Genomic DNA, 19,233 nt, shown 5'->3' with positions numbered 1-19,233 from the left:
AGTCCACTCCCATTGGGTATGAAATACAAGGTAGGAATCTGTCTTACCAATTGTAAGGGCTACAAATGGAGTAAAATCCAAAAACTGGATGGCCGTTTCCTTGCTCGTTCCAGTCAGTAAGAAGAAGTAGTTGTCCTGCTGACTTGGTTCAGAGAGTTTATCGAAATGGCAGCCCACGTGCAGCCCATTCGGGTTGCTGAGGTACTGGGAGCATTCTACCTCCTCTTCGTACCTGGAACATTCAAAAAATTCGATGGGAAAGCCGGCACGTGCACCTGCCCCAGCCCCAGCTCTGACGGCATCTGGCTTACCAGATGTCCCACTTGTAGAGGTGATACTGGACATCCGTGGGAGCGGCTGGGCCGATCGACCAGCTGCAGTTCATGAAGCGGATGTCGTAAATGAAGCAGGAGAAGTTGATTGCCGCAGAGCCTTCCCTGCCTGGGAAGAAATGACCACATGTGCTGGGAGGCTCAGCCGCCCCCCTCCCACCCACCTCAAAGGTGGCGGTGATGGCTGGTGACGGCCTCCGGAGAGTGGCATCACCTGAGTTATGAAAGGTCAGCGTTTCCTGATAGGTTTCCCCGTGAGAAGTGGCATTCACTCGCAGGATGGCTCCTCTGTGCAGCACGGAGTTTGGAAATCTGCAGAAGTAAGTGTTGTCTTCTCCAACCTGGAAAAGACGCAGGAGAAGGTGAGTGTCGCTTAGGATCCGGGTCCACTCGGACCCGAGTTGAGCCGATGCCAACTCCTGGATAGTTCTGGCTGTCGGGCCAGCATCGACAGCTCAGCAAGATGCCGAGAGAAACCTGCACACGTGACGAATGGCCGCTCGAGAGACTTCTGACTGCGAGGGCCATCAAAGGGCGAAGAAGAAGCACAGCTGCGAATGTGCGGGGAATGAGGGTGATTAAGTCCATCGTTAGAGATGGATGGACACACACACAGCACCCACACTCTACCCTTTGGGGGTCCCATCTTCAGCCGCCTACCATGCCCTGGTCTGGGAACTGGACGACCATCACGAGAAGAGCTCAGGGAGCCTCGACTTCCCCCTGGCGCAGGGCCACCTGAGCTAAGGTCTCCCGGCAGTGACCCCCGTCTTGGGGGGCTGGACGGGGAGGGGGCCGCAGCCTGGACTGGGGGCCGTGGGGGAGACAAGATCCCTGCAGAGTGGACCCTGGAACCCGGCCCCGGCTTAAATTCCAACTGGACCCCTCAGCTTAACATTTGACTGGACCCCCCAGCTTAACTTCTAACAAGACCCCCCAGCTTAACATCTGCCTGCCTCCCCCCCAGCTTAACTTCCGACTGGAACCCCTCAGCTTACTTCTGATTGGACACCCCAGGTTTACTTCCAACAGGAACCCCCCCCAGCTTAAATTCCAACTGCCACCCCAGCTTAAGTTCTGACTAGAACCCCCCCAGCTTAAGTTCTGACTAGAGCCCCCCCCCAGTTTAAATTCTGACTCCCCCCCAGCTTAACTTCTGCCTGGACTCCCCAGCTTAAATTCCAACTGCCACCCCAGCTTAAGTCCTGACTAGAGCCCCCCCCAGCTTAAGTTCTGACTAGAGCCCCCCAGTTTAAATTCCGACTGCCCCCCCCACAGCTTAACTTCTGACTGGACCCACCAGCTTAACTTCTGACTAGACCCCCCCAGCTTAAGTTCTGACTAGAGCCCCCCAGTTTAAATTCCGACTCCCCCTCCAGCTTAACTTTCCGATTGGACCCCCCCAGCTTAAATTCCAACTGCCCCCCCAGCTTCAGTTCTGACTAGAACCCCCCAATTAAATTCTGACCCCCCAGCTTAACTTCCAACTGCACCCCCCAGCTTAACTTCTGCCTGGCCCCCCTCCCCAGTTTAAATTCCTACTGCCCCCCCCAGCTTAACTTCTGACAAGACCCGCAGCTTAAGTTCTGATTGGATCCCCCCAGCTTGACTTCTGACTGGACCCCCCCCCCAGGTGAACTTCTGACTGCCCCCACCAGCTTAACTTCCCACTGGACCCCCCCCCAGCTTAACTTCTGACTGGACCCCCAGTTTAAATTCTGACTCTCCCCCCAGCTTACGTTCTGACTGCCCCCCCAGCTCAACTTCCAACTAGAGCCCCCCCAGCTTATCTTCTTAATGGACCCCTCCCAGCTTAACTGCTGACTGAACCCCCAGCTTAAATTCCGACTGCCCCCCCAGCTTAAATTCTGACTAGAGCCCCCCTCAGCTTAGCCTCTTAATGACGCCCCCAGCTTACCTTCTGACTGGACCCCCAGCTTCAGTTCTAACTGGACCCCCCCCCAAGCCTAACTTCGGGAAGCTCCCTGGGGAGAAGAGGGAGATTCTGGGCTCACAAGCTCTGCCCCCCCGACCACGAGGCCTGACTGTAACCAAGGCAACGGGGTCTCGGCCACCGAAAAGAAAGGGCAGGGGTCTTCTGAAGATGCCAAAGAAACGCATTCTTGTGGAAAGGCTTGACTTCGGGAAAAAGAAAAAATGGCTTTGAAGGCCCCAAATGGAAGACAAGAAACAAGAAAGGAGGGATGATAGGAAAAAGCAGAGGGGAAAAAAGTACAAAAACAAATATGTTTTTAAAAATTAAAAATAATAAGAAAAAAAAAAAGCAGCGGGAGCTGGCTGGAAAGCAGCCAGTTCCAAAGGAAAGCTTGTGAATGACATGGAGAACCAAGAATTCCTTTCAGCATTTACGCAGCACATTCAGTTACAGACGAAGGAATAAAAATCAGGCCGATTTCAGACCTTGTGAGGCCTAACACGAGCTCTGAAATCGCTGACCAAGGGGCGGATTAAAGTTTGTACGGGAAATATGTTTAAAAGACGTTTAAACACAGCGAAGGTCAGCGGTTGATATCAAGGTTGAGGAAAAGACGTTCTTAAATGCGCAAGGATTCACAAAAATACGCCTTCCGGGTATGGAAAGGGTAAATCCAAATCTGAAATGCTAAAAAAAAAAAAAAAATTAAGTAAAAAATTCACTGCAATATCTTGCATTTTTAATGTGTGGTTTAAGAAAAGTCGAAGAGAAAATGCATAGACACATAATGGCTAACAGCACTGCTTTCACCCGTTGTTCTAGACCTAAGCACTCTAAAATTGTTTGGTAATGTCACTTAATGTAATTAATTGTAACACATTTTTTTAAATAAATTGATTTATTGGTGAAACTGTAAAAAACAAACAAATCCCCAAATTCCCTGGTACCCAAAGGGAAAGACAACAGCCCTTTTGCCTTTGCTTTAGAAAACTTGAAATTAGGAAGGATGCAGGTAAATTTCTTTAGAAGATGAATAAGCCCGTTGCCAGTGTTCCATTCCAGGAAATGTCCTTTGTGGAACCCCTGGAGACAGTTCTTGGAAATGTGATCTTAGAGAAGGATAATATCTCTTCTTCCTCTCTGTGTGGGAGTTTTGCTTCCAGATGTAACTTCCCGCTTGGCCGAAAGAGAACACAAGTTTTCTTTCTCCTCTAGATAAAGACGATTGACATGTAATAGTCTGTTGCATCTGCCTGGCTGAGCGAAAGGACGAGATTTATTTTCTTCTTTGCAATCTTATTAGGACACCTGCGATACACACCCTTAATCATAAGACTGTTCTCTTTCTTTCTTTTTATTTTGTGGGGGGCCTTTCTACTGGGCAGGTGATTTTCTTTTTAATGATATTACTCCAACAATATCTTGGATGGAGCCAAAATTAAGAACTAACGAGAGGGACCTGCCAGGGTGTCCTAGCCATTAATATTGATTGTAAACATGGGTTTATGATTGAAGACAAATGTTAGAAAAGACTCACAGGAAAAATATATATTATGTGGGGAAAAATCAGCACAGCGACAACATCCTGTTTCCCAAATCCTAGGGTGTCTGCTGGGGGAAGGGATTAAGTGTGACTCCCCCAACATCAGGACATCAGCTGTGACTGGAGAATGTGTATTCACAGATTTTAAAATATCAAGTACGATGAGTGCTTTTTAGTCATGTTCAAAGTTGCATACGCATCAACTCAGTGGAAACACATCTAAAAAATGGAAATAACCCATGCTGGAAAAGAGAGAGCAAGCCTGGGCGTATCTTAAAAATGAAAAGGGAGAGAGCGTGAAATGTCACAGAAGAGAAACCCAAGCATGTCATATATATGCTTTTAAAAAAATAATGGATCTAAGCCCCCTCTTAATTTAGAGGTGGAGTGGGCATCGCCATCCCAGGGTCCACAGGATGGAGGAACAGAGAATGGATTAGAGTGGACTTACTGATATTCTACTATAGAACTACTGTGATTAGTAATGGAAGAAATTGTAGCATTGATGTGGAGAAAGTGGCCACAGCAGTTGCTGAGGGCAGGGAGAGCGAAGAAGACGTGGGATATCTTTGGGACTTGAAGTTGTCCTAAATGATACTGCAGGGACATATGCTGGTCATTATATATCCTGCCATAACCCTCTTGATGCACTGAAGGAAAGTGTAAACTACAATGTAAGCTATTATCCATGCAGTGCAGCAGTGCTCCAAAATGTATTCACCAAATGCAATGAATGTGCCGCGATGATAAAAGAGGTTGTTAAAAAAAAAAAAAAAAAAAGAGGTTGTTGATGTGGGAGGAGGGGGGGGTGGGGGGGCGGTATATGTGAGAACCTCTTATATTTTAAAATATAACATTTTTTTGGTGATCGATGTATCTTTAAACAAAAAAGACAATTAATTTTGTTTTTACAAAGAGAAAATAAAATTAGAAAATATGTGTTTTGCCCCCAGGCCCACCCATTCATGAGGGGCTGTCCACTGGCTCAGGCTGGGGGCTACCAAGTTTGGGGACCTGTGGGGGGAGAGAAGCTTCACCCCAGTTTGCTTAACAAGCATTTTGTTCCGCTGATCCGCGGAGGCCAGCAGCTCAGATCATCGTTGATGAGGCCGAGGATGGGCCTGTGTGTTTGGCCATGTCACGGGCGGGAAAGCGGCTTTTGGAACACAAAGTTTGGGGGCACACGGTCGAGCCAATAGTGCTTTCAGGAAGTTAATCCTGGGCTTTGATAGCAGTAAAATTAATGATTGACGAACAGGTTGTTAAAAATAAAAGACAAAAGTGAAAAACGAAATGTTGGGGACTTTCCTTCACAGTTTGACAGGTCGAGTGAATAAACATCAAAAGGCTGAACGAGGGGGAGTGGATGTGGCTCAGGTGATTGAGCTCCCGCCTACCACACGAGAGGTCCTGGGTTCGGTTTCCTGTGCCTCCTGGAGAAGATGAGCAAGACGAGAGCTGCCATGACAGGCAGGTGCAGTGAGCTGGTGCAACAAGATGATGCAACAAGGAGACACAAAGAGGAAAGACAATGAAAGACGCAACAAAGCAGGGAGCAGATGTGGCTCAAGTAATCGAGCACCTCTGTCCCATGTGGGAGGTCCCGGTACCTTTTAAAGAGATGACGAGCAGACACAGAGAGCAGACAGGGAGCATAAACAAGGGAGAGGGGAAGACAAATAAATAAATAAAATAAATCTTTTTTTTAAAAAAAAGGCTGAATGAACCAATAATATTATATGCATCCCCTAAATCAGGCCCTGGTTTCTTTTCCAGTGATTATATTTGCAACTTTGTATCTTCAATTAGGGGTTATAGAAAAGCCAAAGCCTATACTTCAAGCACAGATGGCAGAAACATGTTTTTTGTGTGTGTGAGTCTAAACAAACAAACAAAAAACACAATAAAATATTGACTACAAAAAGAAGCCCCCAAAAATTTAAAACATGAAATAAAAGGAAGCTTACTTTCCTCTCATTAACATAGGAAAAGAACAAGAATCACAGTTGATTTACATAAAAATGGGTGCACTTTCTACTTCAGCAGAAGACTTACCCAATTAGTGTCTTCGTTATTCAAGAAAGAAGGAGCGATATACCACCCACTTAAGAAGTTAGAATCCCTTACACAAAAAGAACTAGCAATTTTTTTTTACTCCAGAAAAAGAAGCAAAATGCAAACAGTAGGAGGAAGGAAATAAGCACAAACCAGAGATCCATAAAACAGAAAATAACAGGAAACATACACTGGACAGTTTCCAATTATTGTACAACAATGGTCCACCTTAACTTAATGCAAATTTATAAATTTGAGCTCAACTAATTTTCTGCAGCTAGCACAACTCAGATAGAGGACAACACAGTGTCACAAAAAAGAACAATTTCACTTTGAAACATAAAGAAAACGCCAAAATCCTGTGCTCACAAAACGAATTCAGTTATTTATTACTAAGATCTTTCAGAGATTGTGTTAGGGAGGCAAAGATGAAAAAAGAAAATGTGTTGTAATAATAAGACATCAGTGAGGCCAAAGAGAAAGAAAAGTGATAATCCCAAAAGATGTGAAAAAAAAAAAAAGGCTTTCAGGAACATGTAAATTCTCCAACATTAGGAATTTAAATGAGCTTTAACTTCTTTAACATGACAAAGAATGGCTTTTTTAAAAAAATGATAATTAATGCTGAAACTCGGGATTTGTTAAATCCAGGAATAAAGAAAGGATGTTGGATTAGTCAGGGTTCAAAACCATCACAGATGTGGACCACTTGAAGTCTTCTTTCTTTTTTTTTTTTTTTTAAGATTTATTTATTTTATTTCTCTCCCCTCCCTCAACATTGTCTGCTCTCTGTGTCCATTCACTGTGTGCTCTTCTGTGTCTGCTTGCATGCTCGGTGGCACTGGGAATCTGTGTCTCTCCTTGTTGCGTCATCTTGCTGCGTCAGCTCTCTGTGTATGCGGCGACATTCCTGGGCAGGCTGCACTTTCTTTCGCGCTGGGCAGCTCTCCTTACGGGGCGCATTCCTTGCGTGTGGGGCTCCCCTACGCAGGGGACACTCTTGCGTGGCACGGCACTCCTTGCGGGCATCAGCATTGCATGTGAACCAGCTCCATATGGGCCAAGAGGCCCTGGGTTTGAACCCTGGACCTCCTATATGGTAGGTGGACGCTCAATCAGTTGAGCCACATCCACTTCCCCAAAGTCCTCTTGAATTCACAAGAAACAGCAAGCAAAGTTGAGACTACCGATCGGGGGGAATGAAGTTTGCATTGTTTCTAGATGATATATTTGGCAAACTGTACGCTTTACCCAAATGCTTAAACAGTTTTTAAAAATCCCTGGGCACAAGATAATTACAATGAAATCAGTAGATTTCCTCCACCAAGGATGAACAGTCAGAGCAGAATATTGAAAAACAATTTCAAGCCACATTTTATAGGTTTTGTGGCAACAAAAACCAATAAAATGCCTAGAAATGATGAATAATACATAAAGGGCGTGGCACAACTTGACAGTGAGATGGCATCCATCTGCACAAAAGCAGAGGGATAGAATACTTTTTGATAAGTTTAAAGACTCTAAACTTTTGGTTATTTTCTGACTTATTGGTTTAACATATTTCTGACAAAACTGGCAAAGCCATCATTTTAGGGAGGACCTTGTATAAAAGGATTCTAAAATGCATATGGTAGACGAACAGAATTAAAGTAACATAATATTGGAATTTATTTTTTGGCCCGTTCACAGCTGACTTAGGGAAGGGGAGGGAGCGCTGGGAAGTTACAGGCAGTTTCCCACCCTGAGAGCGGAAGGAGCCAGCCTCGCGCTTCATTAAAAGATGATTGGGGCTTAGATCTCTCATGGCTGATGGATGGGATTCTCCTGCTTGCAGTTGCAGGCACTCTTGGCTCCCTGGTGTGGTGGTTGACCATCCTCACCTCCCTGTTAGCTGACCTGGGTAAGTCCAAAAAACTGGAGAGTAGGAGCTGCAACTCTGCTGAGGCTCAGGGCCCAGCTGGCACATGGACAGTCCAGAGATTCAAGTCTCCTGAGCATACACCAACCCCAGCGCCAACCACAGGTCCAGTAAAAGTGACAGAAGAGGCATGTGAAAGGTGGAGTGGACATCACCATCCCAGGGTACCAAGGATGGAGAAATAAAACATGGATTAGAGTAGCCTTACTGGTACTTTCATTGATTTGGTAAATTTATTTTGGAGCACTGCTACATAGCATGGGTTAGAGTTTACCTTGTAGTTTACACTCTCCCCCAGTCCATTCAGTGGGTTATGGCAGGATATACAATGTCCAGCATCTGTCCCTGCAATATCATTCAGGACAACTCCAAGTCCTGAAAATGCCCCCACATCACACCTCTTCTTCCCTCTCCCTGCCCTCAGCAACTCCTGTGGCCACTGATACAATGATACAATTTCTTCAATTGCTAGAGTCACAATAGTTCTATGCTAGGATATCAGTAAGTCCACTCTAATCCATATTTTATTCTTTCCATCCTGAGGACCCTGGGATGGCGATGCCCACTCCACCTCTAAATCAAGAGGGGGCTTAGAGCCATTATTTTTTAAAAGCACGTATGTGATGCTTAGTGGCAACGCTCCAAAATGTGTTCATCAATTGCAATGACAGTACCACACTAATGAAGGAGGTAGTATTAGTCAGCCGAAGAGGTGCGGATGCAAAATAACAGAAATTGGTTGGTTTTTGTAAGGGTATTATTTATTTGGGGTAGTGGCTTACAGATACCAGGCCATAAAGCATGAGTTACTTCCCTCACCAAAGTCTATTTTCATGTGTGGGGGTAAGTGGCTGCCAACGTCTGCGAGGGCTCAGGCTTCCTGGGTTCCTCCCTTCCAGGGTTTTGCTTCTTCCTGGGCTCAGGGTTCCTCTCTTCCCTGCGCTTGCTTCTCTTTCCTCTGCGAGCTTACTTCCAGGGGCTCCAGTTTAAGGCTTCAGCATCAAACTCCACCATTAAAAACCTTCAGTGCTGTCCTCTGCCATGCCTTTTATCTGAGTCCCCACCCACCAAAGGGCAGGGACTCAACACCGTAATGACGTGGCCCAGTCAAAGCCCTCATCATAACTTAATCACGCCAAGGTACAGACCAGATGACAAACGTAATCCAATATCTATTTTTGGAATTCATAACTATGTCAAACTGCTATAGATGTGGGAAAATGTGGGAGTTGTGGTGAGCGAGACATATGGGAATCCCTTATATTTTTAATGTAACATTTATGTAACCTAAGTATCTTTAAAAAGAAATTAGGTGTAATATGGCGGCATTTTCGGGACATTGGAATTGTCCTGAATGATGTTACAGTGACGGATGCAGCCATTACATATTCTGTCATAACTTACAAAAATGTGTGGGAGCTTAGACTACAATGTAAACTACAATCCACACTTAGTGGCAAAGCTTCAATATGTGTTCATCAATTGTAACAAATGTACCACATTAAAAAAATAATAAAGTAAAAGCACAGATACGTAATGTCACCCACAGCTGGGCCTGTCTGAGCCCCGTTGAGCAGGAACCTCTCTCCCCCCTCTTCCCCTGGAGTGCCATAACATGCCCTTCCCGTCATGCAGGTGAGATGCTTACCTGCCAAAGCCGTTCTAGCCATCTTAAAGTCAGGAAAGCCGGAGACATGCATTTCTCGGGTACAGTTAACACGGCATGCATTTTAATTATACCTTATTGATCCCCCTGCCCCCAGGAATAACATTTAACCATATGCTAGTGTTATGGAGCAATCCAACAGGGTCTTTTTGGGCAGAGGTGAGATGCTGAGGGAATGAAAGCTTTCCAAGGGCAGGAAAGCTCACCTGTGCGTCCACAGGCTGAGAGCGTGTGCTGCACAAATAAGTGATGAATGCACAAGGGAATGCACGCTTAATCCCAGAGCAGGGCTTTAGAGTGAAAGAAGTGGAAAGACACCCGACTGGCAACTTCACATCCTTCCACCTCCTTTCCACGAGAAAAAACAAGAAAGGCAGGTGTGGAAAAGACAGCGGTTCCACTTTTGTTGGACACATAAAATCTAGTGCATAAATTTTACCCCAAGCACCCAGAAGGAAAGCAAAAGTACTGGGAAGAGAGACGAGGTGGGAGAAAGGGAGGGGACTCGCAGTTGTGCTTACAGGAAAATTCCCCCCAAGATTTGCAAAGAGCAACACCACTCTGCACCTCTACAATTCAGCATCACCTGTGGGGTTTGGCTGGCACGATAGTCCGGTGTGTCAATTTCACATGTGTGTTCAGTAACGTTTGTCCCATAATTCCAGGTTATCATTTTTTTCCTTGGATCTAGCTTCATATTTATAATAGGAGACACATTTTCCTTTGCTGTAATTTAAAATAAAACAAACATTTAGTGAAACTTGGGATCCCTGACTGACATCACAGATACAGTTGATGGGAAGCTTTGCAAGCATCAAAAGGGGACCATTATGTTTTGTTATTATCATTATTGAGGTGAAATTCACACAACCAAATTAACCATTTTAAAGAAGAAGAGATAGGATGTGGGAGCATTTTCAGGACTTGGAGTTGTCCTGGGTGGTGCTGCAGGGACAGTTGCTGTACGTTGTATGTCCTCCCATGGCCCACTAGGTGGACTGGGGGAGTGTAAACTACAACGTAAACTATAATCCATGTGGTGTGACAGTGCTCCAAAATTTATTCACCAAATACGATGAATGTGCCACGATGATGAAGGAGGTTGTTGATGTGGGCGGAGTGGGGTGCGGGGGGTGGGGTTATATGGGGACCTCATAATTTTGAATGTAACATTAAAAAAAATAAAGAGAAAAAAAAATAAAGGAAGTGGGAAAAAATAAAGTGAACAATCTGGAGGCATTTATAAGTATATGAAAAGATGCTCAACTTCTTTCTTTATTAGACAAATGCAGGTCAAAACAAAAATGAGATGATCTATCACACACAAATTGAAATAAGAAAAGAAACAATGGAAAATAACAAGTGTCTGGGAGGATGTGGGGAAACCGTATCTTTCATAAACTGCTGTTTGACACAAAAGGGATTATGCTTAAGTTTAATGGAGCAGCTGCTTTTTCCAGGAATTGAGGGTGGGGTTTGGAGGCAAGGTAATGAGTCTCTCCCAGGGAGTCCCCCTGAGCCCAGGTTGAAGTGAGGGAGGAGAACATGCAGGGGATGGGTCTGGATATGCAAGGGTCTCCATGTAGCAATTCTGACACCCCAGGTGGGTTTGGGTGTAGAGCCTGATACCCACTCTTAGCCCTGAGCCTCTAAGTTGTTAACCTGTGGCAGGATGTCGAACCCATCTGATCCTACCAAGGCCACCTGTAGCCTGCTTTGCTAGGAGATCCTTCCTAAAAGGTGGAGACCTTTGGAGGTGGAGACCCTTCCTATGGAGGTGAAGACCCTCTCATATGGAGGTGGAGACCCTTCCATTGGAGGCGGAGACCCTTCCATTGGAGGTGGGGACCCTTCCTATGGAGGTGGAGACCCTTCCTTGGAGGTGGGGATCCTTCACTATGGAGGTGGAGATCCTCCCTATGGAGGTGGAGACCCTTCCTGTGGAGGTGGAGACCCTTCCTGTGGAGGTGGAGAACCTTCCTTGGAGGTGGAGACCCTTCACTATGGAGGTGGAGACCCTTCCTGTGGAGGTGGAGAACCTTCCTTGGAGGTGGGGACCCTTCAGTATGGAGGTGGAGACCCTTCCTGTGGAGGTGGAGACCCTCCCATTGGAGACAGAGATCCTTCCATTGGAGGTGGGGACCCTTCACTATGGAGGTAGAGACCCTCTCTATGGAGGTGGAGACCCTTCCTGTGGAGGTGGAGACCCTTCCTGTGGAGGTGGAGACCCTTCACTATGGAGGTGGAGACCCTTCCTGTGGAGCTGGAGAACCTTCCTTGGAGGTGGAGACCCTTCACTATGGAGGTGGAGACTCTTCCTGTGGAGGTGGAGACCCTTCCTTGGAGGTGGGGACCCTTCAGTATGGAGGTGGAGACCCTTCCATTGGCAGTAGAGACCCTTCCTGTGGAGGTGGAGACCCTTTCCTTGGAGGAGGAAACCTTTCCTGTGGAGGTGGAGACCTTTCCTATTGGGGTAGAGATCCTTGCCTAGGAGGTGGGGACACTTCCCTATAGAGGTGGAGACCCTTCCTGTGGAGGTTGAGACCTTTCATTGGAGGTGAAGACACTTTACATGGAGGTGAAGACCTTCCTTATGGAGGTGGAGACCCTTCACCATGGAGGTGGAGACCCTTCCTGTGGAGCTGGAGACCCTCCCTATGGAGGTGAAGACTCTTCACTATGGAAGTGAGGACCCTTCCCATGGAGGTGGTGGCCCTTTCCTTGGAGGTGGAGACTCTTCCTGTGGAGGTGGAGACCTTTCCTATTGAGGTAGAGACCCTTGCCTAGGAGGTGGGGACACTTCCCTATGGAGGTGGAGGCCCTTCCTGTGGAGGTTGAGACCTTTCATTGGAGGTGAAGACACTTCACGTGGAGGTGAAGACCCTCCCTATGGAGGTGGAGACCCTTCACTATGGAGGTGGAGACCCTTCCTGTGGAGGTGGAGACCCTCCTATTGGAGGTAGAGACCCTTCACTATGGAGGTGGAGACCCTTCCATTGGAGGTGGAGACCCTTCCTGTGGAGGTGGAGACCCTTCCTTGGAGGTGGAGACCCTTCACTATGGAGGTGGAGACCCTTCCTGTGGAGGTGGAGACCCTTCCTGTGGAGGTGGAGACCCTCCTATTGGAGGTAGAGACCCTTCACTATGGAGATGGAGACCCTTCCTGTGGAGATGGAGACCTTTCCTGTGGAGGTGGAGACCCTTCACTATGGAGGTGGAGACCCTTCCTGTGGAGGTGGAGACCCTTCCCGTGGAGGTGGAGACCCTCCTATTGGAGGTAGAGACCCTTCACTATGGAGGTGCAGACCCTTCCATTGGAGGTGGAGACCCTTCCTGTGGAGGTGGAGACCCTTCACTATGGAGGTGGAGACCCTTCCATTGGAGGTGGAGACCCCTCCATTGGCGGTAGAGACCCTTCCTGTGGAGGTGGAGACCCTTTCCTTGGAGGTGGAGACCTTTCCTGTGGAGGTGGAGACCTTTCCTATTGAGGTAGAGATCCTTGCCTAGGAGGTGGAGACCCTCCCTATGGAGGTGGAGGCCCTTCCTGTGGAGGTTGAGACCTTTCATTGGAGGTGAAGACACTTCACATGGAGGTGAAGACCTTCCCTATGGAGGTGGACACCCTTCACTATGGAGGTGGAGACCCTTCCTGTGGAGCTGGAGGCCCTCCCTATGGAGGTGAAGACCCTTGCATATGGAAGTGAGGACTCTTCCCTTGGAGGTGGTGGCCCTTTCCTTGGAGGTGGAGACCTTTCCTGTGGAGGTGGAGACCCTTGCCTAGGAGGTGGGGACACTTCCCGATGAAGGTGGAGACCCTTCCTGTGGAGCAGGAGACCCTTCCCTATGGAAGTGAGGACTGTTCCCTATGGAATTGGGGACACTTCCCTTGGAGGTGGGGACACTTCCCTCCTGGAGAGGATGCCTCAGGACGAGGACCGTCCCACCCCTCGCATCGCCCTTAAGCTCAAGCTCTGGGTTTCCACCACATCCCAGACCCCACTTTGCAGCACTGCAGCCAGCACCTACCCTGCTGCAGCTCTTCTTGGCCGCATGCTGGACCCAGAAGCACAAAGAACCAGATGTAGCCCAGCAGCGCCATCACGCCACGGCCCCGAGGCAGGACCTGTAACCAGCAAAGAGGAAACCAGCGTCAGGGGTTGGTCTCTACGGCAGGAGATCTCCTGCTTTCAACTCGTCCTCTGCAAGGGGGCATTGCAGGACAGATCTGCAGCTCCTAGGCAGAGCTGAGGGGCTCCTCAGCAGCCCCTGTTTGGTTTCCAAGGTCACTACAGACCTGAATGTGTGGTGTGTGCTCTGCTCCCACACCTGGATATGGGACAAGCCACATCATCTTTAATTTCACCCCCTCTGATTAACGTCCTTAAGCTCTTATGACTGGAACCAAGGCTCTTTGTTGAATAGCCCTGCTTGTGAATTCCCCTTGATACACCAAAAAGCTCTCTTCTCTGATTATTTTTCCATTTCTTTCAAGAAAAAAAAATTATCACAGTAGCATACACACATTTGAAATTTCCCAAACTTCCCTCTCTATCCACTGTCAAGTCATTCCGTGACATCAATTATTATGTTCACAATATATTACCATCATCATGCATTACCAAAATGTTTTCATCACCCAAACAGAATCTTTGTACCCACGAAGCAAAAACTCCCCATTTTCTTCTCCACTCAATCCTGGTGAGTGTACTTTCCCTCTCTATGAATTTGCGTATTCCGTATATTTCGTAGAGCTGGAATTGCTCACTATTTGCCCTCTTGTGCCCAGCTCCATTCACTGAGAACAATGTTTTCAAGGCACATGTATGGTGTAGCAACCATCAGAACTGCGTTGCTTTTGATGGCTGTATAATGTTCCATTGTATGGATGGACCACATTCTGCCTATGCATTTGTTCACGGATGGATACTTGGGTTGCTCCCACCTATTGGCTATTGTGAATTATGCTGTGATGAACTTTGGAGCACAAGTATCTGTTTGAGTTCCTGCTTTCAATTCTCTTGGGGATATCCTTAGCTGTGGAATTGCTGGATCGTATCAGAACAGCTTATTAATTTTTGAGGAACAGCCAAACCTTTCACAGCTGCTGCATAATTTTATCCTCTATTATTAAGGGCATTTAAAGAGGACTGCAGAAATATATAGTTCGGGAGTGTGCGGAGATCATTAGAATCACTATAATATTCCAATTTGGTGCCTCTCTCATTACTAAAATGACATGGCCCTGTTTGTGTTTACTCAGGGAAATGGGGTCAGCCAGGTTTTGTATCTGACTCAGGGGTTAAAATACCAATTCTACATCTAGATGCTGAATTTTCTCATCACTATAGTATATTGGCTTAAAAAGCATCTGGCTAATAGCAATTGATTGTGTCTTAAAAATTCCTACTAAAATTTCTATGAGGACACAGGAATTAATTTGAAAAGTAACTAATAAGAAAAGAAGGCACAAATTACCCCCACACTGAATGAAAGAGCAGATGATGTTACAGATCTTATAAACATTATAGATATAATATGCATTAATTTAAATATAGATATTATAGGCATTAAGGTTGTAAAAGAAGGCTATGAAAATATGATGCCAATAAATCCATCAACTTAGATGAAATGAGTGACTTGAAAGACACACTTCCAAAGCTCACTGAAGAAGAAAAAGATATACTTGCACACAACATTATCCTTTATATAGAAAGTTCTGATAAATCTACAAAGATAATTCAGCAAAGAGCCACGGTACAAGATCAACATGAAAAAAATCACTAGTGTTTGCAAACACTAGTAAAGAACAATCTGAAGAGAATTTCAAGAAAAATTTCCATTTACGCTCGCAACTAAAAGGATCAAAATATATAGGAATAAATTTAACCAAGGAGGGAAGCAGATTTGGCTCAACTGACAGAGCAACCACCTACCATATAGGAGGTCCAGGGTTCAAACCCCGGGCCTCCTTGACCCGTGTGGAGCTGGCCCACGCGCAGTGCTGATGCGCGCAAGGAGTGTCGTGCCACGCAGGGGTGTCCCCCACATAGGGGAGCCCCATGCACAAGGAGTGCGCCCCTTAAGGAGAGCCACCCCATGAGAAAAGAGTGCAGCCCGCCCAGGAGTGGCACCGCGCACATGGAGAGCTGATGGAGGAAGATGACGCAACAAAAAGAGACACAGATTCCCAGTGCCACTGACAAGAATGCAAGCAGACACAAAACACACAGCAAATGGACACAGAGAGCAGACAACCGGGGAGGGTGGTGGGGGGCAGGGCAGGAAAGGGGAGAGAAATAAATAAATAAATAAATCTTAAAAAAATAAAATAAAAATTTAACCAAGGATATAAAGGAAGGACTCATACATGAAAAGCTACAAAACTAAAACAAAAGCTACAAAGCTTTGCTAAAAAGAAACAATTTGTAATGAAGAGAAGAACATCTCATGCTCACAGACTGGAAGACTAAATATTGTCAAGCTATCAATTCTCCTGAAAACAAGTTACAGATTCAATACAATCTCAGTCCAAATTCCAACAGTTTTCTTTGCAGAAATGGAAAAACCAGCCATCCAATTTATTTGTAGAGATAGAAGCAGCCCAAGTGTTCATCGAGAGAACAGATAAACAAAATGTGGGATATACGTAGAATGGAATATTACTCAGCCCTATAAAAGGAAGTTCTGGTACATGCAACAACATGGATGAACTCTGAGGACAATGTGTCGAGTGAAATAACCAGACACAAACAGATGAACTCTGCATGACCTCATTGATATGTAAAATTAGATTACACAAACTGAAAGAGTCAGAATCTGGAATACAGGTTACCAGGAGTTGGGGTGGGGTAGGGAACAGAGTGTTAATGCTTAAATTAATCAGAGTTTCTATCTGGGTTACTGTAAAATTTTGGGAATGGATGGTGGTGATGATAGCACAATATCGTAAATGTAATTAGCAGCCCTGAATTATATTTTGGAAGTGGTTAAAATGGGAAATGTTAGGTTGCATATATGTTACTATAATTAAAAAATAAATAAATACAGGACGGTACAACACAGTGACCCCTATTTTAAACAATGGACTACAGTTAATAGTACAATTACAAAACTCTTCTTTCATGCATTGTAAAAAGCATAGCACACAAATGCAAGATATTCATAATAGGGTGGTATACGGGAAGTCTGTATTTTGTGCATATTTTTTTTTCTGTCAACTTACAACTTCTCCCTTAAAAAAAAGAAGTAGATAGACCGAATATCAATAAAAGAAATTGGATTTATAATTTACAACCTTCCACCAAAAAACCTCTCACCAAGAAAACTCTTCATTGGTGAATTCCACCAAGCCTTATAAGAAGAGGTAATGCCAAAACGACATAAACTCTTCCAGAAGATACAACGGGAGAGAATACTTTCCCGTGTGTTTTCTGAAGCCAGACCGACTCTGACATCAACACTGTATAACCAAGAAAAGAGACCAACAGATCAACATCTCGATGCTTCTCAGACGGCGGCAAAGCATCCGGCCAAGGTCTTGTTTTATCTGAGGGCAGGAAAGCAGCCTCGTGGTGGGAAATCAGCACTTCCCAGGGGCCAGGAGTCTGCTAAGCTAAAAATAAAATCAGAGAGGGTGAGGGCTGAAGAAAGCTCTGGGGTCATGACGAGCGCTATTCAGAGACAGAAAGTAAAGGGCCTGGGCAAGTTTTGTCTTAGATCTCACCCGTGTCCTTCAGCAAAACTATTCAAGGTCACAGGTATAGTTGTCCGAGACTGAAACTTCGCGTTGAAGTTGCATTTGCAGAATTCCCCACCGCTGACAGCTGTAAACCCGACTCCACTCAGGATGGAGTTTTGGCCACGTCAGTTCTCTTCCAGAGCAGGTCAGCCCCAGTGCCTAACCCCGAGGGGCCCCAGGTGAGATTGGCTCTCGGGGGGGGGGGGGGGTCCCTCTTATTTTCTTGTTTCCATGACCTGAAAGCTATAAGAAGCATCCACTCCTGCCACCCAAGTGGGGGTCCCCGGGGCCGGTGAGAAATCAGCATCTCCACCTGCTCACACCTGGGCAATCAGACCCTGCCTTTTAAAGCCAGTCCGAGGGACTCACCTGAGAGCCTCTGTCCTCCATCACCTGGAAACCTCCAGGTAAGGACAGAACAGAGCTGAGCACCTGAGCAGAGGCTGGGAGCTCCCGGAAGACGCGCTATCCCAGTCTGCTTACACCCTCTGCTTTATTTCCAGCCCCGCGGACTCCCGCTTCTCTTAGATTTTTGTTCTAGTGTCTTTCCTTTTTTAGGAGGTACCAGGGTTGAACCCAGGACCTCGTCCATGGGAGGCAGGCGCTCAACCACTGAGCCACATGCGCTCCCCAGTGAGAGTCGGTATTTTTCATTTGTTCATTTTTAGGAGGTACCATGGATTGAACCCAGGACCTCGTCCATGGGAGGCAGGCGCTCAACCACTGAGCTACATTCGCTCCCCAATGAGAGCTGTTTGTTCATTTGTTTGGTTTTTAGGAGATACCGGGGATTGAACCCAGGACCTTGGCCATGGGAAGCAGGCTCTCAACCACTTGAGCTACATCCGCTCCCTCTTCTTCGACCTTGAAAGCATGTTCCTCAGCGATCAGCACAGACCAAACCTCGATGACTTTGACATCAAAAAAAAAATAAACACATTATTTCCCCACAAGGACAAGAACGCCCAGAACGACAGATTTCCACGCAGGCGCCAGCCCAGCTTCAACAACGGTCCATTCGGCCGGCTCTGCACGGCCTGCGGTCCAGTTGCTGTTTCCCGACCCTCCTGCAGCTTTTCACGTCAAGTGCCTGTCGTCCCGCTCTCCCTCCTTCCCTCCAGGGACATCCTAGGCTGCCCAGCTGCCTCCTTCCCTCCCGTCCCCGAAACGCACACTGCGCCGGGAATGCGCCAAGCAGCTCCTTTCCAAGTGGGGGGCGCGTCCACTTACTGCCCAGCTCAGGAACTGCTCCTTGGCCTGGATCGGGAGATTTTCGAAGGGCTCTTGGCTCGTGGAGAGGGATTTCTCTAAGGAACGACAGCCCAAAGCCCAGACAAGACAGGGTCCATCTAAGGAATGGCAGATCAGGCGGGGCCCAGTGGCTGAAATGGAGATGTCCAGCAGATTGTAGCAGCCTTGATGACAAGAGCTTGATAAGGCTCTCCCCCCACTGCGGCCACGCTCTTCCTTTTAAAGACTCCCTCCCTGACTTCTGTATTTTGAGAAGCACTTAATAGCCTGTCCATTGAGTCTCCCCTTTAAACCGGGCCACTCTTATCACCGTGGCTGATAGGAAATGTTGAATCAGCTGTTCCTCTTGAGCCCAAGTCCTTCCTCTTCCTTCTGTCGGCCTCCTGAGCTTCCTCTTTCTGCAGAAGACAGCTCCGTGCAGGTCCCCACCTGCCCTCATCGGTGCAGTCTAGAACACTCTAGAACCTTCCAGCCCCCGCTCAGCCCGTGTCCTCACTCTCGGGGTCATTCCCTTGGCCCAGAGATGGGCGACTCACTTTCAGGGCTCCCGGCCACCCCGGAGGCTCTCCGTGGCTCTAGTTCTTTTCCACGTCCCTCGAGTCTCACCACAGTTGGGTGAGTTCTGGTGACGCGCTGGGACTTTCCCTTCATTTTACAGGGTCAGTGTGAGGGCAAGAGCAAGCTGCTTGGCTTACTGCATGGTCCCAGGATGGACGGGTCCAGCAGGAGGTGCCTGGAAAGCGTCAGTGGGCGGTGGTCATTCTGGAGATGCATCAGCTGACCTGGGGAAGTCC

General features: G+C 46.9%; 1 protein-coding gene across 1 annotated transcript in view; it reads right to left on the bottom strand.

Annotated features, from left to right (window-relative positions):
* Nucleotides 1-18,548, bottom strand: part of LOC101429760 (granulocyte-macrophage colony-stimulating factor receptor subunit alpha-like) — a 43,925-nt gene extending 25,377 nt beyond the window's left edge. Inside the window, exons 1-6 of the mRNA XM_004458470.5 lie at nt 18,419-18,548; nt 13,477-13,573; nt 10,037-10,176; nt 547-673; nt 312-441; nt 48-232 (exon numbers count right to left, since the gene is read on the bottom strand). Coding sequence (XP_004458527.2) covers nt 48-232; nt 312-441; nt 547-673; nt 10,037-10,176; nt 13,477-13,549 — 655 coding nt within the window. The 5' untranslated portion in view covers nt 13,550-13,573; nt 18,419-18,548. The remainder of the gene's footprint in view (nt 1-47; nt 233-311; nt 442-546; nt 674-10,036; nt 10,177-13,476; nt 13,574-18,418) is intronic.
* Nucleotides 18,549-19,233: the final 685 nt, after the last annotated feature.

Source organism: Dasypus novemcinctus, chromosome X, assembly GCF_030445035.2.
Source record: "Dasypus novemcinctus isolate mDasNov1 chromosome X, mDasNov1.1.hap2, whole genome shotgun sequence".
In the NCBI taxonomy this organism is placed as follows: Eukaryota; Metazoa; Chordata; class Mammalia; order Cingulata; family Dasypodidae; genus Dasypus; species Dasypus novemcinctus.
This window is presented reverse-complemented; position numbering and strand designations above follow the sequence as displayed.